Source organism: Vigna umbellata, chromosome 8 (assembly GCF_029865625.1).
Source record: "Vigna umbellata cultivar VRB3 chromosome 8, Vumbellata_1.0, whole genome shotgun sequence".
Lineage (NCBI taxonomy): Eukaryota > Viridiplantae > Streptophyta > Magnoliopsida > Fabales > Fabaceae > Vigna > Vigna umbellata.
In genome coordinates, this window is record NC_142172.1 from 30,954,773 (window position 1) to 30,979,378 (window position 24,606).

At 31.6% G+C, this 24,606-nt stretch overlaps 3 protein-coding genes across 3 annotated transcripts; all 3 read right to left on the minus strand.

The window, feature by feature from the left end:
* Positions 1-1,222: 1,222 nt before the first annotated feature.
* On the minus strand, positions 1,223-5,579 carry LOC124824815 (putative beta-D-xylosidase 2). Its single transcript, XM_047297325.2, has 5 exons — positions 5,127-5,579; positions 3,248-3,696; positions 2,699-3,147; positions 2,201-2,617; positions 1,223-2,113 (listed from the first exon to the last, which is right to left on the minus strand). Exons 1-5 carry the CDS (start codon positions 5,520-5,522, stop codon positions 1,521-1,523), a joined length of 2,304 nt encoding a protein of 767 aa, XP_047153281.1. The 5' UTR covers positions 5,523-5,579; the 3' UTR covers positions 1,223-1,520.
* Positions 5,580-11,709: 6,130 nt separating this feature from the next.
* LOC124824803 (uncharacterized) lies at positions 11,710-12,715 on the minus strand. Its single transcript, XM_047297312.2, has one exon. It carries the CDS (start codon positions 12,575-12,577, stop codon positions 11,999-12,001), a length of 579 nt encoding a protein of 192 aa, XP_047153268.1. The 5' UTR covers positions 12,578-12,715; the 3' UTR covers positions 11,710-11,998.
* Positions 12,716-22,954: 10,239 nt separating this feature from the next.
* Positions 22,955-24,004, minus strand: LOC124824804 (Adenine nucleotide alpha hydrolases-like superfamily protein). Its single transcript, XM_047297313.2, has 4 exons — positions 23,711-24,004; positions 23,501-23,613; positions 23,300-23,418; positions 22,955-23,203 (listed from the first exon to the last, which is right to left on the minus strand). The coding sequence occupies exons 1-4, from the start codon at positions 23,868-23,870 to the stop codon at positions 23,128-23,130; spliced, it is 468 nt and encodes a 155-aa protein (XP_047153269.1). The 5' UTR covers positions 23,871-24,004; the 3' UTR covers positions 22,955-23,127.
* Between the last annotated feature and the right edge of the window lie 602 nt (positions 24,005-24,606).

A 24,606-nucleotide genomic window follows, 5' to 3' on the forward strand; every position in this document is an offset into this window, starting at 1 on the left:
AAGTGATGGAGCTCTCCCCAATAATTGGAAACATTTTAAGAAATAGAAGCGAAAAAGTAAACATGAAAATATGCAATGTCCCATGGGCTGCACCCTTTTCTTTTTTCTCTTCATTTTCAGCCCCTCCTTCTATGTTATAAGTCAGCCTTTGCTAAAGTTTGTCCTTTGAATAATGACTAGTTGGGGGATGGAAAAAGAAAGCTCTTCTATTCCCTGTTCATACTTTGTTTTGATGGAGCTTTAAGCATAATTGTTAAAGTAGAAACTTGAATTCAAAGTCAAGCATCGTTTTAGAACGTATATATTTGGGTAACAATGTTTGGTAAAGATACGAAAAGTTTCATAAGATGTAAAATGAACAACCGGTGTTGCTTGTTGCAGTACTTTTTGTTGCTTGTTGCAGTACTTTTTATGGAGACAGATAAATGATGAATGAAAACTGATATTTTATCCTTTTTTATTCATTCTTCTACTGCATGGCTATGAAATTTAGAGAAGCTATTTTGAACAGTGAAAGTCCTTCATTCCGGCTGAATAATACAAACGAAAGCGTGGAATCTGTGACTCCATAACATGGGAACTTGAATTAAATGCTTTACTGTGTTGTATTGGCTTGTTATAAGCTGTACGTCAACATCAAGGCCATTTCCAATATCAAAGCATCGCTCCATATTTTTATTGTATTTTTTCGATTTAGCTCTTTTTGGCCTACACATGCCAGCTTCTGTCATCGATTTTTATCATTATTGGTTTACATGTCACATGATTGCCTTATTAGTTTTTCTCGCTCTTTAAAATCTAAATCATGGGAGACTTTCTTTTTGTTTTCGATATAAGATGGGAGCATCACTTTTTAATGTATGGGACCCTCGTTTTGTACCAAGCCAACTTGCATTCTGCTTCTTCTTTCCTTATTTGGAAAACTACTCAGCTATTAAACAATTTATATATGTAATTTCCCCCATTTTTATACTTTACAATTAACCAATCGAATCATCCTCCTTCTAACAATATACTTTTTGCCTTTCCTGCATTCCGATCCCAGCAAGGGATGGGGTTCATACCATTCAAAATGTTTCCTAACTTTGCATTATTATATTTTTATAATAAATTAAGTATCCGTGAAGGGATGTGAGGAAAATCTAATTCAGTTGGTTAAACACGATGGATTGTATAAATGAAGTAGAAATGGAAAGGCCCAAGTAGTTTGTGCAAATCATGGTGAAAAAGCTCGTCCTCATTACCGATAATAATCATAGAATTACATTTGATAAAAGTATAGATGTAAAATGAATGGTAAACAAAGTAGTGATGAATGAGAGAGAGAAAAACATATTTCCCTGATCTCTCTCCAAAAATGGCAAGCAAACCCTGTTACTTTTATTGGGTGCGATTGATGAATCAATGTAAGGCATGTCATATGAACAATTTGAGGTTTGAGTTGATGGTTGATTTGAAGAAAAACAGCATGTATGTAGGAATTCATACCATGATAGTATCTATGTTATAGTTGAAAAACTTCAAAGAGTTTGTGGGTGAAGTGTGAGAGAGTGTTTAATATGAGCGATGTGAAGAGTGTGAGAGCCCATTGGAATTCTCCTAGTACCGGAGGTGTCAACGACGCTGAGGAGCTTGCAAACGTGAATGTTGATCCGCAATCGTTGTTGGGCCTTGGGGGGAAGATGGACTTTGTGGAAGCCCACAAGTTGCTTATGTGGAGCCCAGTGGCCATTACCGGGAGGTGGTGCGGAGAACACTAACAACGTGTGCGTGCCATATCTGGACCCAACATTTTTAACGTCCACGTGAAGGCTAACAGAAAGTTTACCACATCTTGCATGTGTCACTTTAATTGCCTTGTTCGCAATGTTGGAGCTGTTCTTCTGCCGGTGCCCATCCACGGGAACTGATACCACTTTGGGTGCACTTGCCAATGTTTGAACAAAATGCGTGTAAGACAATCCGTAACCAAATGGATACACCACCGGCCCACTGTAAAATCTGTACGTTCTTCCTGGGTACCCTTTCGATTTGATTGATCGCATTGCCATATTTGTCATTGCCAACTTTTCAACGTACCCTTCTGGGTACCATGTCATCGGTAGCTTCCCTCCTGAAATTAAAATATAATAATATCCTCATATACACTTTATTTGGGCTTTTTCACAAGAGTAAAAATAATAAGACAGACAACACAAACCAGGGTTAGATGTTCCAAACAAGATATCTGCAATGGCAGCACCACCAGCTTGACCCGGATAACCGGCCCACAAAATTCCTTCGATTCTAGGGTCATTCTTTGCGAAAGTTATATCCACAGGCCCACCAGACATTATGACCAAAATCGTTGGGCCCTTGGAGGCGGATGCAACTTTGGACACAAGGTCTTGTTGGTGACCGGGAAGAAGCAGGCCAGCCCTGTCCACAGTCTCCGCCTCGATGGACTGATCCAGGCCCATCACCAGCACAGTTGCATCCGCTTGTTGGGCTGCGTTTATAGCTCTCCCGAATTGCTTGTTGTCTCTGCAAGCCACATTTGCACAACCCATCTCGTGAATAACAGTCTTGGCATATTTCCCTATTCCCTGCAAAGGGCTGGTGTATCCGCAAGCAATACCTAATAAGCAGATGAAGTGATGGAATTTTTAGTTTGAAGATTTTGGTGAAATGAAAAGAAGATCGTATTGTAGGAAGCTACCTGCATAGTTTCCAATCATTGTGACAGTGGCATTAGAATTGGGCCCAATGACGGCCAGGGTGCGATAAGTCCTTGTGGAGAGAGGCAAAGAAGGGCCTTTGTTTTTAAGTAGCACGATTCCTTGTGTGGCGGCTTCAAGGGCAAGGTGTTGGTGACTTGGGGTGCACACATCTCTTGGGCCAAGATTCCCATACGGATGACCCGAGGGCTCACCATCGTACATCCCTAACCTCATTTGGACCGTCAACGTGTTCGCCAAGGCCCCATTCACATCAGCTTCACTTAACAGGCCTTTTTTGACGGCATTCTTGGTGTGCTGGGCTAGAAAAGGCCCACAGTCCAAATCCAAACCTGCTTTAATGGCATCGGCAGCAGCTTCTTCTGGCGTTGACGTGTAATGTTGGCTATTGTAGAAGACCCCGACAGAGTCGCAGTCTGATACAATGTAGCTGAAGCGTAGGATTATGGGAAAGCAAAGAGTAAGATTTATTGTTGTGTTGGAGAGAGAGAGAGAGAGAGAGAGAGAGAGAGAGAGAATGGCAAGCTCACCCATTAAGACCCCAGAGGCTTCGAACGGTAGTCTTTAGGAGAACGGGGTCGGCACAGGTGGGAACGCCGTTAACCTGATTGTAAGAACACATCACACTCGCCACGTTTCCTTCCTTAACGCACATCCTGAATGGCACGTTGAACGTCTCCTCCATATCCTGCTTGCTAACCTCTGCATTGAAGTGAAACCGATCCACACCCTTCCAATTATCAAGGTCATAAGCCGTAAAGTGTTTGCAACAGGCAGCCACCTTCAACCGGTCACCGTCGCTCCCCTGTAATCCCCTCACGTAACTTGCCGCATACTTACCGGCTAGTAATGGGTCTTCACCCGGAGTCTCCTGTCCCCGGCCCCACCTTGGGTCTCTAAAAATGTTCACGTTTGGGCTCCAGTATGTAAGCCCACTCGTTCCTCCGTTGTACATTGCTCTTGCTTCGTCGGAGGCCACCTACACATTTCCGCCGCCTAAGTTACACTTTTATTAATTATTCCATCACTAAAATATTTTAATCATTTTATTCCAGAGCCATTGGTTTGCGTAAGATGGATAATTCGACCAATGTCAGGTAAATGTTCGCATGCATATTGCACGTTTACATTATATTTGTTTTAGGAGAGAAATAAAAACCAAAAAAAAAAATGGGTCATAAATACATAATTTTTTAAGATTTTTATATAGTAAGGATAACAAATAAAAGTAAGGCTGATAAAGGATTTTGAGAAATGAATGAAAGCAATACATTATTCTTAAAAAAATTGTGACAGAAAAACGTTTAGGAAGTTTGAATAAGATGCCATCCTATCTACGCAGTGTGAAATTCGAACATAAGTTTCTAAGCTAAGGCCTCTGTTTTGGGCAACACGATAAAATTTTATGATATATGCACATACTTTAATATTTTAAAATTCATTTACAACTATACAATTTTTTAAATATAAATATAAAAAAGTAAAAGATCACTTGAATATTAAATATTAAAGAAAAGCTTTTTTTTTTCAAACACAGTGATGAATTACAAAATAGTCATGAATTATTCTAATTACAGTACCTTTGGAGAAACTACCTTTTAAAGGAATAACGATATTTCACAATATTCTTTTTTACAATATATTAACATTATTTATGTGTCATTCTATTATTGATTCAAAATTATTTTACAATTAATAATAATAATCATAAACATCAATATACCAATCACATAATAACACGATGTTAAAATATTGTAAAAATTCATTATCATTTCTAAAATTAAACATGATAAAGTCGTATTTATATCAGTGTTTTTAAAAGATATTTAATCGATTACAAAGGTTTTCTCAAATTTTGATTGTACAATTTAGTATAAAAAAGTTAGAAAATTCATTTCAAATAATTATTATGATTGAAACGTCTTAAATATTAATTTAGTTTTTTTTTCTTCTTACCCAATTGAGCTTGTATTACCGGAAAAGAGTGACGAATTAATGGACGAGTATAAATAAAAGTTGCACTTTCTTTCAATAAAAATTAAAATAAAAAGTCTCACTGACTCCACTCGTCCAATTTGTTGACTAAAGTGACGAGAAAGAAAAATGTGACATCTACATTAAATTTTTTCTCTGACTTCAATATTTTTTCCACTTCAATAAAAAATAATGAAAGATATAAATATAATTATTAGAAAATTACAATACAATTGTTAATTAATAAAGTATTGCAGTGAAATATTAAAAAAAATATAATTAAAAAACTTATATTTTGTTTTGTTTACTGAGATAAGAAATATTTTAAACCAGAATAAATCACTCAAATGACATATTACAGAAGATAGAACAAATGCAATAGTAACTATTCCATTCTTACAAGAAAACAGAAGCCATGAAAGAAAAGCTAATTACCTGTCCAATAGCTTCCCATAAAGAAGCGTTGAAAGAAGCAGCGGTGGTGATGACTTGAGGGAAGCTGGTGGCGGCGGGAAACTGGCCGCCAAATTTGGTTCCGGGGCCCACATTTGAGACCCCATGCAGTGCCTCCGACCACCACTCATAGCCTTTGATTCCAAGCCGTGGAACTGCCGCCGCATTGTTCACCAGCAAGCTCACTTTTTCTTCCACCGTCAACCTTCCAATCAGGTCCTTCACCCTCTCTGCTATAGCCAGCGACGCCTTGCAAAAGGGTAAGCCCCTTGTGGCGGCGTTCTTTGGGTCACACGCAAAAGGGTCACGAGCCTCGCCACCACAGAGCACTATGAGGAAGAAGAAGATAGTGGTGAGAGGCGAAAAGATTGAAGCCATTACAGGGAAAGGGAAATAAAAAGTGAAAGGCGTGGTGGCTTGAGAAGTTATGGGAGGGATGGAACAATGTTTATATATATATGTAAGGGAACATCATGGCTTGTCCAAAGCCATGTTGTTTCAGATAGAAGTTGCTATTAGCTGGCTTTCAGCCATTGGATTTTCCATTATCTTTTTACCTTATTAGGAAATGAAGCAACTTGGCTGGTGAGATTTAATGCAAGTTGGTGACTTAAAAAAAGTTCTATCTGTCAATTTGTCAAATTAACAACTGAGAAGAATTCATCACCTGCCGTATGTCGGTTTTAAAAACCACATAATGCTGTTACTTCCTTATTCTTTACGAAAGTGAATTTATCATATTTACCATTACAACCATTCGGGTGTGTTTTTAATAATTGGTTTACAATTGCAACTACAGAATTCTATTACTTACCTTATTTTTCACTGAGGTTTGGGTATGGAGGATATGTCTTTAGTCATATGAGTCCAACAACATTTGAATGGACATTGGTGATCCTATTCCTTGGAATTGGTGATCCTATTCCTTGGGTATGGTTGGTCCTACTCGTTAGACATTAATAATTAAAACAAATGTGCAGTGTTAGATAGAGTGCATGAGATTGACTTTCTTTATTTTGGTGGAAACATTTTCAAATGTTTATCTGGCAAGCATAACTTATCTTAGTCAGTAAAATGATTAGGTGGTCCAAAATCTGATTCAGATGCCAAAGAAGCTTTGGCCAGAATAAAGAAACAAATTTTCATCACTGAAGTTACTAATGCTTATGGCAATTGGTAGGCGTTATTGATACCCTTTTGCTGAAATGTCCCAAACATTGGAAGATGTTTTATTTTTCTGCTTGGTACCAATATCCATAACAAGTGGATGACTTGAATTAAAGTTTATCAAATTTTGGTGTATAATTTGTAATTTTACTACAATCAATTGTAGCCGTGATTGGTAGTTTGCTACCAATGTGAAATCATTGCAAGCTATTTAATCATTCCTGCATCAGTTGTTCAATGGTTTTTGTTTTACTCTTGAAGTTTTAACTTACAAAAATGGACAGAACCAGACGAGCTTGAGTATATCACACACATTTTCAAAGGTAGTTGATTTAAAAATCAGAAACATTAAAACAAGTGGAGTCCAGTCCAACAGAAATTACAGACGAAGAAGAAAGTGTAGGTTAAAAATTTGAATAAAATATTGTCTAATTTTAACTTGTGATATTCCTAAAAGTGCTTGTTGGTTGGGCAAGTAGCTTCCCTTACAAGTGAGGTTCGGATGCTCAAATCTTATCTCATTGCAAACCTAAAGGCAGCCAAAATAGTTGATATCTCTAAATCTGGACGGTGAAATATACAATTGCATTACCCTGAATATAGAACAAACAAAAAAAGCAAAACTAAGCACTATTTTCCATGTCCTTCTCCCCTCAATTATATGAACAGGTAGAGCTTTATAAGGAGAAGCAGAGAGAGGAGGAAAACACATTATCTAAATATCAATTTTAGGTGGGAAACAAGGTTACACATATCACACGCTATGAATTGGAAACATTTTTTAATCATTCATATCTCAACTTCTTTCACTTTTTGTGTGGTGAGGTTTTTTCAAATTTAAGTAAGGGGGAAGAACATGATCTATAATTTAGATATTTGGAGTAGCAGTATTGTAGTGTGCAAGTGGATGAGCAGAGAATAAACTTTTCAGTTGAGTTGTATGGAAGGAACATGAATGTAAAAAGCTTTGCTAAGATATTGGTCTTGGGAGGGTGCCCATAATGTGCTGTGCTGCAGATGTTTTGTCTGTTTCCTTTCATCATTTCGCACTTTTTCTTCCTTCTTATCTTTGCTCCAAATCTACCAATTCATTAGTCAAATGTTTGATACAAACTTTGACCTTTCATTGTTTTGATACATAGGGGCAGAATCGCATGAATAAGAAACACATAAAATGAAACTTTTGTTAGGCATTCAACTTGAGAGTTAAGATAAAATAGTAGGACTTCTAGAACTACATTATATGCAACAATTTTATTCATATTTGAGTGATTACTTCAACTTTCTAACCGTACTCATTGCAGAGACCCAAAGTTCAAAAAAAAAAACCAAAATGAATAGAAGGGATCAAAGGAAACAAACACATGAAAAAAGAGCATTACTGGGAACAGAAGATCACGATGTTGTCAGGAGCCGGCCCGAATGGCTTTTCAGTGTTAGTAAATTCTTAAAAATGCGCAGAAAAATGTAGAATGCTTTTTGTTCAAGAATAGTTTTAAAATTATCACAAATTAATATAAATATCTTTGAATAATTTTCGGTGAATAATTTACTTTTAGAAGAAATCTTGAAATATTTTATAATAAAATCTGTTTAGAACGGGAGTTTCATAATAGAAGCTGAAATTTTATAAATTAATTTGACGATTTAAAATTAGTCTCTTATATTATTATATTAATTATGTTTATGTATGTTTCTTTTGTTTAATAAGCAAATTATGATATAACATTTAAATTACTTTAAATGATTTTAAAGGAGTATCCTATTAATAAATATCATAAATATTGACAATAAAAAGAAAGATATTCATATTAGAATAATTCTTTTAAAAGGGTGATAATGAGAAAAAAAAGAGAGGAGTTCCCATGATTCTTGGTTAGAACAATTTTCATTTTAAAAAAAAATTATGTTTGGTTGTCTTATGCTAATTTACTAATTATAATTTTGATAATTATAATTTTAATACAACTCAGAATAATGTATTAAAATAAATTGCAATCATTAAAACTATTCAAACTGTGAAATGATTCCATTAAAATTTCTTATGAATCAAAGAATCTAATTATTCCACATAAATTATCTCTATTTCATTGAAATATTTATATCAAAAGTTTATAAGTCCTAATTTTTTAGAAACATGTTTTAAATCTATATGTTAAATTACTAATTCCTTAAACCATTTAACATTCAATTTGCATTGAGTCCATCTACAATGACCAAGAGAACTTGAAATCATTCCTATATCCAATTCTCCGGGGTGATTTATCTATGTCTATGTTTCAAATCACTTCCCAATAGTTTGAAACATTCAGATGTATGAAGTTTTCAAACATAAACATTAAATTTAAGAAAAAACATATGAATGAACAAGATTTTAGTACATAAGCTTAAGTACATTACATCCAATCTTAATGAAAATGGAGTTTAACTACTCCTAATAATCTAAAATATACAAGTTTGATAGAAATTGATGAAAAACGACGTTTTGATGCTTTAGAATAACTTCTGATCAATTCATGCATTTCTACATGTTTCCACAATTAGACTATTTTTCTTTTTTTTTCTCGACTAAATAACCACTTATAGAAATTAATCTTTTGTTGAGTGAGCAGACATTCATTCATTCATTAGGCGAAAAATCAACTGTTTTGTTATTAACTAATCATGCTCACTTGAGTGAAAGAATATACTTTGAGCGAATAAACTATAACTGGAAGATTATGTTCTAATTAAATTTTCACTTTCCTCTACAATAATTTAAAAATGAACAACTAACCTAAAAATGAACAAAACAAAAAAAATATTACATTTTCCATAAAAAATTCACATTAATCATAAATAAATACAAATTTAAAAATAAAAATAAATAATAAATAATAAATATTTATCACACTTGTCATATGTTACTGTATGTAACTAAGAACGTTTAACTCTTTGTTCATTATTTGTTTTGTCTGTTTTGGACGGTCATCATACGTTGTTGTTGGTGTTGTCCATTGCCAACCCATACTGAAAGATGTTTCAACCTTATTACCAGGTCTGTAATGTTTTATTCTGCAATCCTTTTTGCATATGCAATCATAATCACTTTTCCATGGACCCAAAAATTAAAGCAAACAAATCACAATCATTTTTGTGTCCTATAAATTTACGTAACTTTGCTTCAGATTTAAGAAAAAAATGGTGAGCCCGTAATACAAAGGAAGGAGAAACAAAACATTTGTAATTGCGAAAACATGCGCTTTCAATTTCGTATGCAAATTTAAAATCTAGGATACATGTTTTAAATATAAAGTAATAGAGGTTATGCAAAATAGCGTTCACTCAAATATGAAATCATGTTTATACATTTGACTTCATCCAAAGCAGAATAAAAATTAACCTAATATATTATACTCTTTAAATATAATTTTTATGCACATTTAATTGACAAAATTTAAGATATCTTTTCAATTGATATTTGATACTGTTTTAATATATTCCTATGAATACAACTATGAAAATCGAGAAAATTCAGAATATTTATCAGTTCCATAATATTAAATTTCACCATACCCAACTATAAGTAAAAAAATATCCAAATCTAATGGACTTAAGTAAATATATTTTAACTAAATTGTATTAAGCTTGGTTTGTGTATGCTGGGTCTGGTTGATTGGTTAATGGGCCGGGTATACCCTGGGCCGGGTATACCCAGGACCGGGGAGCTTGTTTTTGGTTATACTTGAACTTATTTGTTTTAAAGAATAATCTACATGCCAGTTTTCTCATTTTTCCCAATAACACTAAAATACTAAGTTACAAAAAACTTTAATTAAATTTTTGTCACCATCAGATTCTAGTGCAGCATTTAATTAGTCGTGGAATTTTACCAATTTTCCTGTTTATATAGTTTCCTCAAATGCTAAAGTAGAAGGCTTGAGACGTTATAAGTAGGGTCGTTAAAAGTAGCTACCAGTTTGGGTCGGTTTAATTTATGGGTTAACTTGACTTATATATATTTTGTACTTAATTTCATCCCATCTTAGGTCCTTAAGTCAACGAGTTATTTTTTATTTAATTAAAAATTAAAAGAAATTATAGTTTGTTTATGACATAATCATATTAACATGTCTCACCTTTTATGACATATATGTAATTAAAACAAATAAATATCACTATAAAATTCACCATTTTAATCAAAGTACCACAATATATACACGTTGTAGATGTTGTTCGCTGAATGTTTTTACTAATTGGTCTAAACGAGAATTTAACATTTTATTTACTTAACATAATTAGACAGAAAGATTACGCTTAGTGATACATTTAATAAGTGCATATCAGTATATTCATAAATAAATTGATCAATTAGGCTTCAATCTATATGAACATTGAACAAGGCAAAAAAACCTGTTTCTTTTTTAACATTGTTTTTGAAGTTTCCTAACGTGAATCATAAGTTACATGAACAGGCTCTTCAAGTCAAACCCATTTAAAGAGATATATTTATAAGAGGTTTTCTTTTGATCATCCTTTCTAATATCAAATCTAAGTAAAACCTATTAAAATTTTATGAAGCTTGAATTTTATAAACACATACTCGGAGTCGGTACATGATGTGCAAAAATGGAAAGGATATTAACCTCCTCAAACACTTACATCCTCAACAACAGTAACAAATCTTTATAAATATTTTGAGTGTCAAATAAATATACAATATTTTTGGGAATACTACATACACAAAATATACTAAAATTAAAATAAATTATTTGTGATATATATTAAAAAAATTGGAAGGATATTAGTTTTGAAAGGAAAGAAAAGAGAGCTAGTTTCAAGATTAAGATCTAAAATGATTTTGAATCCAGTTTTATAAAACAAAGTGGTATAGCTTTAAAATTGAACTTTCTTTTTTCTGATTCCATGAAATGCATAGCCTAATTTTTATTTTTATTTTCATAAAAGCCAAATAATGTCAACCCCTAATGTGTCTTTGTCATGTTTAATTTGAATAGTTATACCCTATAATTAACGGCATACAAATATCTTTTTGAAAAATTTACCTTTTGATTTATATAACATTCTTTCCAAATAATTTTCGCAAACCAGGCCATGCCATGTAAAAAACTTATATATTGGTTATTTACAAATTACGTTATACATAATATATTTGTTAACTTTTATAATAATTTCTGATTGATTCAATATGAAAATATTTTATAACAGTAGGACATAGAATTAATCTCATTATCTAATAGAAAAAATCTGGTTAATAAACAATTATAAATTAGCTTCTTCAACTCTTTCTTTGTAGCTCTCATGAGAACAAGTTTTTTACACTGCAAAGTTCAATCATAAAGAAAAGGAGCAAAGAGAAATAAATGTTATGGAAGAATATCTTTAACTGCATTCCATGTTAACTCTACAATATTGATATAAGTTGTATTGATCTGAGCAAAATTACAAGTCTGAACTTTGTATGTAATTGACGATTTCATTGGGTATATGTCGCAGAATACATACCGCGTAAAGGCACCACAACATTTTCACCGATTGATGAACTATACTCAAAAACAAAAACTCTTTTAACAAGTGGGAGAGTTTAATTTCGATAATCTATTTAACCGTGTCTGCAAATTTTGAGTAGATCATCGAAATGAAACTCCAAGTGAAACTAAAGTTTGGTAGAGGTTAAATGTGCAGGACTAGAAAGTCCTGAGGAACAACCAATGAGTGTGTTTTCTGTCAATGTTCTTCTCCTTAATGGTGTCCAAAGTAGGTTTCCACCCTTTTCCCGACAATTGCCTATTCAAATACTCCGGCCTCGCTTCTAGAATTTCCGGCAGAAGCTCTGAAAACTGACACCTTTCTTCGTTATTCTCTCTTTCCTCTTCCTTTCTCCCTGGTTCCACAATCGTAGTGTTCTGGCACAAACGCGTAAGCCAAGGAACAAACTTTGACGACCCCACAAGAGACTTTGAATGCAGAGCAGAATTAAGGATGAAGAGAATGCGTCGAGCTTCTTCCCCGCTTAACCCAACGGGCTTCCCTCGCCTCACGGGAAGCATCAGATACGCCTTGTTTGTTTCTAACTTGTTATCGGCCGGCAATGGCGTTGGCCTTTTCTGGTTCACTGCCGAATGCAACTCAACCACCACCTGTTCTGGGTGCTCCAGCATGAGCTCCGCCACCGTCACCGATTGCTCAATTTCATGCACGGAACCGTCCCACAAGACGATTTTGCCCCTGGCATCTGAGGGACGAAGTGAGACCTGGTTCCCCATCTCTGACAATGAAAAGGAGTGTGACTTAGATTGAGTTGAAGTAAAAGAGTTTGGGTTTGGGTTGCATTATATTGGGATTTGAAAACCTACGTCAAGGGCACGTTTGGTAAAGAATTGATGTTTGTTAAACCGCTACATCTTGTGACGCACATAATGGTGGACTTGGTTGTTCTCGTTTTAGATCAGTATTGCCCTTTGTGTCTGTTACAATGTCACTTCGAAATTTGACTTATGTCTGCCACATTTATCCTTTTCCTTAACCCACTCAATGTCACACTTTCTTTCATTTCTTCTTATCCTTATTTCTAGCCGGGGATCACGATTTTGATTTAGGTAAAAGTTAAACAGGAATCAATTTCAAAACTCTTCTTAATGATATAATAAATTATATTAAATAATATTTTTTCCCAAAATATTAAGTGTGTATTGTTAGGGACGTGCTACTGAATTAAAATGAGGTTTTTGTTGCTTGCATGTGGTGTGATTGGAAGCTTGTAAGCTTGTAAGCTTTCTCTGTCCGAGGGTAACGATGGTCAACACAAAATGTACATGTATTTGTAGCATTAATTAATGGGTAGTCTGTGATGTACGCTATCATTAATATGATGAAGCATCAACGACCAGAATTATGACTAGTTGGTTTGGTCGTGAGCTTGACCTGCAGTGGAAGGAACCATGGATAATGTGGCATCATTCATGGCGCACTTTTCTTGTAACTTAGCCTCGGAAATTGCAATAATAGACACTGGTTATATGAGAAAAGAGTCAACATTACGGTCATTTTTGGATTTCATTGTTAAGGAAGAATAAATATTTACGAATGCAATTAGCATACAATTACGTAAAAACATTCATAATGAACTTCATCTGCTTATAAAAAACCTCAACTTTATCTTTCTCGAGACTTCCTGTATACATTATGATTTTGGTTTGTGTAATAGTATTGTATGGGCTATATAAACACTTTTCATGTCTTATTATAGGAGCTTTTATTAAATAGTCACTTAAAGTAAATGTAAAAATTACATATGATTTGATTTGGTTAAATTTTAATTTAATATAAAATTTAAATGAAACGAAAAATATTTTGAATTTCAATTGAAGTTATTTTTATGTGGTATTCCCTGACATTAATTTTTTATTTTTTTGTAAATAATCGCAATATACTTTTTACTAAAAAATTAAATATGTTATAATAAAAATTATCCAATAAAAATGTTGTAAATTGTTTTATAATTATTATAAAATTCATAATTTTAAATGTTTTCTTTATTTGTGAATAAATTACATAACCTTTTAATTAAAAATTATACTATAAACTTATTAATATATTTTGATAAATATAAACATGTTATAAATACATTCAAGTGGTGACAAGTCTTATATACGTTTTATAATTGCTAATTAACTATTGTCATACGATATTATATTTAAATGGTACGTTTGATTCGATTCTTAATGTTATCATATTACTTCTCAGTTTTACCAGTTGGACATCAAAAAGTAATTTAATTTAGCTAAAAGTTCTGTATATCAAATAGCGTAAAACGTTAAAATAAATTACAGTCAATACAAATTTACAGCGAATACGGCTTTTACGGTAATTATGATAAATTTTATCATTTAATAGTTTTTCTTATATAATTATAATTTAAGTTTTACACGAGAGTTTATATAAACTATTTCCTTTTCCATTTATAGGAATTGCACAACTCTTTTTCATTAATTAGTTTCACGTCAAATTACGATAAACGAGAATGTTTATTACAAATTTTATTATTTTTTATTTGTCTGACCCTTCAACTTATATGTACCATTCAACGTTGTTAGAATTGGTTGGAAGAGTGTGGTCGGCGGAAGTCCAGTTTTAATTGCAGCCGTTTAAACTGATTGCTCCAATCAAATGACGTCATAAATATTTCGTTAAATTAGAAGAAACACGAAATTAAAATATTAAATATAAAAAAGTATTACGCAATGAAATGATTAGTTGGTTTAAACAGTTAACCTATATGTGGGTCACAGTGCTTCACTGATTGTCAATCTAACTTTTGAAAACAAACTGTATCTAACGCCCAATTCATAATTAGATTTGTTACGACACACACACTGTGCTTTTATTTTATTTTTTTACTTTTTTTATTTATGAAAATGGGGTCCATTCTTGACAATAATCATTCTATTGTTTTGAACAAGTTACCAATAGTTAGTTAGTCTTCGTTATTGTCCGTTTACCTAAATTTTTTTTATTTTATAAAAGATTCAAATAGATTAAATTTAAATTTATTTTATTTTTTTATTGATTTTTGTGAATTATCATTGAAATTTTAGTGTAAAATTTATTTTTATTGCTATTTACATAATCATAATGTTGAGATTTTAACTCTCAAATAGTAATTAAGCCAATAATATCTCTCTGTCCTAGTCAAATTAATATCTGAAGAAAAAAAATATAAAAAGGCGAATCATGATATTAGAATTAAAGAAAATTTCAAATTCTTATTAATGGTAATTCAGTTACTCTCGTATAATTTAGAATTTAAAAAAAAATTATAACTATTTACCCAAATGTTAAAATGTTTCCAATTATGTATAAAAAACCATTATCCTTTATCCTACATCACTCAAATTTTAATGATATTAATTATTGTATAAGATATGGAATAATTTATATTAATATTAAAATTTAAAATATGGTTTTTCATTTCTGAGTAACACATCTCATATTTTACATGAAATACAAGTAAAGCATGCAAACATATTGCAATTAATTTTTCTTTATACATACAAGTGAAAATATATATATTACGTACATACTTGAGTCTACTTTTATTTATGAAAACAAAAAATAGTAAAATTATTATTACAATTATAAATCATTTCTGGAATTTTATTATATAATTTTTATCCATTTTAATGTTTTTTAAAAATTTATGTATAAATTTTTTTTAGAAAGAAAGATATTAAAAAGTAACAAAATAGTTATAAACTTTTAATTTTTATTTACTAGTCAAAATTTTAAAAATATATATTAGAAAAAACAATGTTTACACAAATTTAAAACATTTATTAAGAGAATTATTCAAAAAATAATAATTTAAAATAAAAGCAAAATTAAAAAATTAAATTATTTAAAGAAATATTTAAAAATGGGAAAAAATGATTATATAAAATTTAAAAGACAATAAAAAAGTTGAACATTTATTAATCAAATTTATATAAAAATAAAATAAATAAAAAATGAAATAATAAAATAAGCTATAAAGCTAATTTGAAAAATTGAAGAAGTGGTCACCTCCACGCAGGACTTTAGTATATCTTATTTTGATAAAAGTTATCCAATTCTTACACGATTTGAGTATAATTTTGATTTTGGAAAAAGTCGTCTAATCACTGCACAATATTAACTCACTCTCCGTTCTCCGTTCGCTTGTGTGGAATTTACTATTCGAAAGAAAAAACGAGAAATGATTTGCGATATTTACTGTTCGTTTTAGTTGAATTGCAATGATTTACAAAGATGAAATTGTGATGATTTGCGAGATCCCTCTACCATCTCGCTATCTTGGAGCGATTTGTATTGATTTTCAACAAAATATCATTTTTGTCCTCATAACTTTTTAAAATACCATGAAAAAAATTAACACGTTAAAATATATATTTACTTTGTTGGTTGAGAGCAGCAAATGAGGTCATATAATCTAATGGTTTTTTTGTGAATTTTTTTGTTGTTTTTGCAGGTTGGAGCCATTCCGAGGAGATGAAGATCAAGAAGGGGCTTGATGTTAATGAGGTTGATGGATGAAATTGAAGAAAATAGAGGTTGAAGACGAAGAATGAAGATGCAAAAGAGGAGAAACATGGTGGTATTCGGTTCTTGGGAACTGTATGCGGTTCCACCTCAAGCAAGAAAGCTTAATGGGTATTCGGTTCCTCCACCACTATATTTGGCTCCCCTCCTGTGAGATTCGGTTTGCTGTCGTTGTATTCGTTCCTCTCCATGGTATTCGATTCTCGCTTTATGTATTCGCAAAGGGAAATGTGTCTTCGCTTCCACCTCCATGCTATTCGATTTTCGCTTCCTGTGTGTATCTGGAATAAGCCCTGTCACTAATCTTGCCTTCCACAGTGAAGAAAATCACTCAAGCAAACATTGAACAAGCATCCTCAACCATTAGACAATCAAGCAAAAGCATCAACCAATCACAAAAATACAAACACGAAATGAAACAAAAAATAATAAACCAGAGAGAGAAACGATTGAACCTTGACTCGGATAGTAAAATTGGCCTCGCAATTGTTGCAGAAGATGGTCCGATGAGTCGGAGCCTGAGGTTAAACTCGGCCAAGTTGAACAGATCGAGAGGAAGCTTGATGGCCGAACCGAGAGGAAGCTTGATGGCCCAACGTGGAACTCGATCGAGAAGACAAAGAAGCTTGTTAGTAAATTATATTACAAACAAATACTATATTTAAAAATTTTTAAAAATTAATTTTAAAAATTATTTATAATTTTGGTCTCTTTATAAATACTTTTACAATTAAATATAACATTAATAAATAACATTTTATATTACTTTAATAATTAGGGACATTTTGGTAATTTTTAATTTCTACCAATTAAACTAATTTTTTAAATCAGTCACATCAATCAAATTTTACACTAATTCTCAGAAATTTTATTTTCAAATCCACTCTCAATTACTCACAAATCCACTCAAAAAAACAACAAAAAAATTACCCTCAGATCCATTTAAATCTTCTCTCCTAAATCATCTCCCCCAAATCACTACAAAATAACAAGCCTTAGTTCTTCCACAACTTTAATTAAGTGTATGATTAATTACATTAATCTTGATTAAAATCACTTTTGAATCTCAGGACTTTAACATTAAAATTGAAATCGTACTCTATTTTCATGACTTCATAAGAAATCATTAATAAAAAGACTTACTTCTGTTTGTATTTTTTAAAAAATTAAAAGACATTAAGAAATGAACATTTATTAATCAAATTTATACAAAAATAAAAAAATAAAAAATGAATAATAAAATAAACTGTAAAGCTAATTTGAAAAATTGAAGAGGTTGTCACCTCCATGTACGACTTCCGTATCTTATTTTGGTAGAAGTTATCTAATTCATACACAATTTTAATATAATTTTGATTTTGGAAGAAATCGTTCAACTTCTCACAACTTTAGCTTAACTTTTTCACAACTTTAATTAAGTATATAATTAATTTTGATTGAAGTCATTTTGAATCTCACGACTCTAACGTTAATACTGAAGACATACTCTATTTTCATGACTTAATCAGAAATAATTAATGAAAATAATTACTTCTTTTTGTAATTTTTTTTAAAAATCTATCCAGATAAATAATTTGAAAAAAAATTAACCCACATTGATAAAAGCTTTCTCTACTAAACAAACATCAACTCAAATTAGATAAGAAATTAAAATATATATATTTTCTTATTAATCTTCGAAAAAGTTTTTTTTTTCAAATTTTATATACCTTCTTATATGTTTTTTTTTTAATTTTATAAATAATGTCCTTCTAACACTGGCTAGTAAGATCAAAGGTAAAATATGTACTTTTCCAAATTTGATTCTTAGTTTGTTATAATTTTCAAGAGTTTCTGTCTATTTTAATTTTTTTATTACTTTGAAATGTATCGTTTTTTATCCTTTACTCACCATTTAAACCACTTAAAATATAGTAAAAGAGGTACATTTTCAAAATAAATTTATTAGAAGTGACTATAATTTTTAAAAGAAAACTAAATCTAAAACTTAATTTTTTTTTTACCTCAAACTAAATAGAAAGGGGAAGATATGTTATATCTAGAATACCATGAAATTTATGTTTTCATTCCTTAACCCTTTGTTCACTTGAATGAATTTAAGAGAGAATAATTGAGTAGATTTGAAGATAATTTTTATTGTTGTTTATTTGAGTGAATTTGGAATGGATTTGGAAGCAAAGTTTGTGAGAATTAGTACAGTATTTGATTGATATGACAGATTAAAAATATTTACTTCCAAATTCACTCAATTCTTTCAAATTCATTCAATCAGACTCCCCTAAATTTATTCAAGTGAAAAAGACTTAACTCATCATAATTACAAATTTACAATCATGCACTTTCTCTCTTTTTTCTTTCTATCCTTAATTAATGGCTGAAGTTCAATTTGAGTAATCTAATATACCTTATCTTGTCTGTGCCTTTTGGAATATGTGGCTAATTAGGAGTCAGAAAGTTTTCAAAAGCACTTTTTCTTCAATTAACAAAGCATTTTTTCTCAAATTCCTAAGTTATAGGTGAATGTGGGTAGGGTGGTGTTGTCAAGATCACCACTGTTCAAATAGGGCGCATTTGCATTCAATACTGAATTTGAAAAAGTAAAAAAATAAAATAAAATCAAGGAAATGAGACTGTAAAATACAAAGGATGGGAAAAATTGACTAATAGATTCAATTGATATTATATGATAAATTTGGTCGGATATTGATATATTTAGAAAATAATTCATAAAATTATATTTCAAAACAATAACATGTTACACTATCAAAATTTAAACTGATTAATTTAATTTAATTTATTAATTAATTATTATTTATATTTATATATTTTAATTATTTATTACGTTAGAATAAAAACTAAATGTTTTTTTGTATTTTATTTAATTTCAATTATTATTATTTATTTATAAGATGATTTAAAGTATAAATTGTTAGTTTTCTTCGTATATCCTCGCATGTAATTAAGGATAGAAAGTTTGCGGTGTAATTATTTTTTGTGATTGGATGTATTATTTTTCGAAAATCTCAGCATTTGTTTTTTACTCACCAAGTCTTTATTGTTGGAAACAAATAGAATGTAAATGATGGATAAATAAAAACAAATTCTCTAAAACATTTTATAATTAAAAATAAATAATTAAATGGATGGAGAGTATTATAGTAAAGTTTTGTCCTTTTATTTTAGCTTTGTTTCCTTATAGGGTTTTTTTTTTCTAATTCCACAAAATTATATTACATAATTAGTGATAACCTTAAATATATATATTTTTTTATCTTTTTTCTTTTTGACTTTCTCTAGTAATTTGTTTATATTGTTATTGGTTCCTAAAGTGCTAAGTAGCATTTCAATGAAACAGAGTCCATAACACTTTAGACGAACAAAAGAATTATTAAAAACAATTTTTTTTTTGGTAATGAATACAAAGTGTGATAATTTATTAGAGATTGAACGCATTTTTAATCCTAAACAATACTAATATCTTCTCTTCAAGTCACTCTTTTGTGGTCCTTTCTTTGTCTTGTTTATCAATTTGGATAAGTATTGATTGAGTGGAAATCTTTTAAAAAGTAAAATTCATAAAAAAAATACATAGCTTAAGATCAACCATGTCTTAAAGGATAGACATAGATTCACTGTATTATCCATTGAAAAAAATAATCTTATATAATTTGATTATAATGATTTAATGAGTAATTTACATTTAAAAAGCTGAAAGCAAATTTAAAAATATGACAATCATTTTTTACAGATTGTTATAAATTCCAAAATATTAAAATTATAATAACGATCTCTACAACTCTTATATTTTATACTCTCTAGATTAATTGTTTTTTTGAAAAGTATTTTTAAATCCAGAAAATATCTTTCGAAACATTAATATGAAAAATATGACAAAATACTGCGTTAATTTTAACGTCGTCCCGTAAATGTTGGTTAAGTTAATTTTAACGTCATTCCGTAAATGTTGATTACAAAATAACCAACGTAAATTATTGACAGATGGCATTTTCGTAAATAAGTGGACAGATAAATGTCTGTTAGGAGGGGTCCCGACATCTATAATTATAGACGTCGGGCCCCTCCTAACAGACGTCTATATGCCTAAGAGGTAGATGAAAAGTAATTTTTTTCCGCCTTAGAGACGTTTGATCCCGCCACCCCAATGTCTATATTCGATTATATACGTCGGTATCCCTCCTAACGGACGTGTATATGTCTGACAGGTGGATGAAAAGTTATTTTTTCCGTCGTATAGACGTCGGATCCCGCCATCTGACGTCTAGATGGCCTGACAGAGTAGGTGAAAAGTTTTTTGCACGTCATATTAGTAAGGGTCCCGACGTCTAGGCCACAATAGACGTCGGTTCACCTAGGGAGCCGACGTCTAGCTTGCTGTTAAATCAGACATCAAACCCGCAGTTATGAACACTTCATCGTCTTCCTTATCGCCTTTTCTCTCCGTGGCATTGCTTTTTCAGGTGCGTTTTTGTCTCTTTTGAACCGTTTAAACGTACTTTTATTCAATTATATTAGTCTTTGGTTGATTATCTTTCATTTGAACCGATTAAAATTAGTTTTTGTTGTGTTTTGGTGCAGTTTTTCTCGTATCTTTGGGTAGCGTAGTACCACATTCTCCCTTTGCTAGTTTCCTCGTAAGGTGTTACTTGCGTCTTTTGGATGTCTTATAGCGTTTCAACCCAAAATCGAACTTCGGTCCTTGCCTAGTTCTATTGTCACCGTTCGTTTTCATTGGCGGTTTTAGTGGAACTAGGCAAGGACCCAGATTCGGTTTTCGATTGAAATGTCATAAGAGATCAAAAAGACGCAACCTTTTCTATGACGAAAATAGCAAAGGAAGAAGGTGTTACTACGCTACCAAAGACACGAACTACAGTAGATGTTGGTTAATGCAATGTCCAACGTCTATAAAGCCTTTTAGATGTCGGATCATGCAGTAACTGACGTCTATAAAGACGTCGAACCTGTTGAGTTCAACGTTTAATTAACGTCACTCACAAAGACGTCAGTTAAACTGACATTAAAAGACCAAAATAACATAGATTAAATGCACTTACTACACTGAGAGGTTTGGAATGTATTTTTGAATCTGGAGATACATTTTGAAATAATCATTTTAGAATACAATTAGTTTTTTTTTTTTTTTTTAAATAAGTGTTCTGTGAGTTATTTTCGAATTTAGAAATACATTCAGTAACACTTGTTCTGAATTGTTTTTTTTTTTTATCGAATGACGGTTCCAGAATGTATTTGCAGATATGAAAATATCTTTTGAAATACTTATTTTAGAATGTAAAAAATTCCGAAACACTCTGAAACTTTTTTTTATGTATTCTGATATGTATGTCTTAATTTAGAATGTATTTTTACTTCTGAAACAATAATTTCAAAATGAATGTTCCAGAACAGTCATTCTAAAATGTATAAAACATAAATCTTTTCCAAAACGGTGAATCCAATAAAGGAAAAATGGTGATATGGAGATTATGGGGTGTGTGTGGCCCTCATTTTTAATATTATTTAATTCAGGGGTACGACGGAGATTAAAATTTTCTTAGGCCCATAAAACTATTGGCCCAGCTCTATCTAGGTTACGTCTGTTTGGTTGCTCACTAAATTAAGTTGGAGTTTTACTTCTGCATCCCCACAATTTCTTTGCACACTCCTCAATTTCTCAAAATCACCGTAAAAATGATTTTCAGGTTATATGTTCTGAAAATTTTCTGGAACAAATTTTTCTGAAGAAAATTTTCAAAACATATGAAATGTATATAATGTCTTTTGGAATGTGTTTTATTTGGAGCAATCCTCTATGAAATGTGTTTCAGGTTATAGGTTTTTTTTTCTATATTTTTTCTCTTTTTCTTCCTCTGCAGCAATTTTTCCTCTCTTCTTATTCATCTGCGACATCAATGCCGACATTAGCAACAACAATGACAGTACGATGCAATGATGAAAGAGTTTGAGTATTTTCCAGTTAGTGTGGGAGTTCAGGTAATATATCTATGGGGGTGCAGGAAGCAATAGGCATTAAGTTGCTTTTCCAATATCACACAAGCCCTTGCATTCACGTCTTTCTTCGGTAAGGATTAGTTAGTATCAATGCAGCACGCCACCTGCAACTTTACTAAGTAACCCCTTTTATTTTTCAGTTTCTGCTCCATACGGATATATTACAAACTTTAACAACAATTAATAATAAAATCTGTACATTTATTATTTTAAACTATTCAAAATACTGTACAATTGTTCTATGAGTATTTGATATCAACCTTCTCCATCCATATTCATTTAAAGATTTTTATTAGAAATTATACATCAATTAAAATAAATTTAAAATTTACTTCTTATAATAATATTAGAATTTGTCATTTGTTCACTCTATTATTCCACTAAGTATAAATCAATTTTATGGTGAACTTCTTAAAATCAATTAGTCTCAAATGGTTAACTAAAAGAGTTAACGGTCTTATATCATAAGATTTATGTCCTGTTTTGCACCAATGGTTCTTGGAGGACCTGAGTATGGTTATTTTGGGTAAACCTGATTAACTTGGCAAAAGCACACGTTCATGTCATTTCATGATTTCCAACCTTTAGAACACAACCTATACCACGATTCAACCACAGCAAAAACATAAAATAAAAGTAAAACTTATATACACAAACCATAGGCAGCAACACGAAGTAGTTAAAGCTATGTCCAGAAAACCAATCTCTCTTACGGGTGCTTCACGATTACAACCGGACACTCTGCATGTTTGGCACAGTGATCACTAACACTTCCAAGGATTGCCCTTCAAATTACAACCAAGAATCCGATTAAGTCATAAAAATACTGCACGTCCCTCTAAACACAAATAAAATCAATAAGCTTCGTTAACTAAAGTTACCTCTTAAGGAATCCATAGCCATGACTTCCCATGACCAAGGTATCAGCTTCTAGTTTCTTCGCCACGCTGCATATTACATCCTTCGCATCTCCTACCCCAACTACCCTTTCCATGTTCACCTGCAAAATCACCAATTTCAGAGAATCAAAACCAGAACAGCAAAACCAAACCTCCAAAAATGACCGTGTAAGGTGGATCTACATTTGTAGCCTTCAAATTTCTACATGTGGCTTCAGCTCTTTCCATCACTGAATTAACCAGGTGCATACTGTACTTTTCCATAGCATCAATAACATCATTGGAAAAGATATACCCTGTAAAACATTACCAACTGAGTCAATAACATGATTTTAAGATAAGGTTCAAACAATATAATTACATAATGAGAAAGTGTAATTAATCAAGTAAAACCTGCAGCATCCAAGGAGTAGAAAGCAGAGGGTGGCCTGACATAAAGAAGCACAAGCTTGTTGGTATCGGTAACAAGATTGGTGATGCACCATGAAAGTGCATACATGCTCTCTTGGCTCTCATCCACAGCCACCATAATCTTTCTCTCTTTGTTTTCCATTACTCTATTGTCTGCAAGGTGAGAGCTTTTCTATTTCTGTGTATGCCAAGCTTCAGAAATGTTGTTGGGTTTGGATAATAGTTAAAGGGGATGAAGTGGGGTTGCACTATATAGCGTCAGTCACTGCTCATGCGCTTTTTGGAATAGTATTTGGTGTTGTTTAAACCTTTGAATTCTAATCTACTGAATCATCAAAACAAACAAAACACAGCACATGGTTTCTTTGCTCTAGTTTTCGAATCTCACCACTGCTTACTTGTCAAGACAGTGGGAAAAGCGTAAGCTAGCAAACAAAATTAAATGGATGAAATAAAATTATAACTTAATTAATATTAATTGCACACATTTAATTAAAATAATTGATAGGATATCGTCATTTTTACTTTATAAATTCCAACTATCCATCGGTTTCAATTTTAAAATTATCCGTATAAGGCGCATCAACGTCTTAAACAAAATATGAGTAGATTTTTTTTTTCAGATGTACTCCCCTTAAAATATCTCTGATTTTTTTTATTCGAATAGTTGAAAAAAACAAATTGTTGAGAAAAAAAGAAAGAAAAAAGAGAAGAGAACAATAATTGATGTGCATTAGAGTGAGTTGAATAGGTTGTGGATTTGTATTGGCTGTGGAAAACGTACATAACAATCTTAGCTAAGATAGAGGAAACTCAAATTAACAACCGATGGTGTCGCGTTCACAATTATGAAAAGCTCTCTGGATCATTCTCATGAC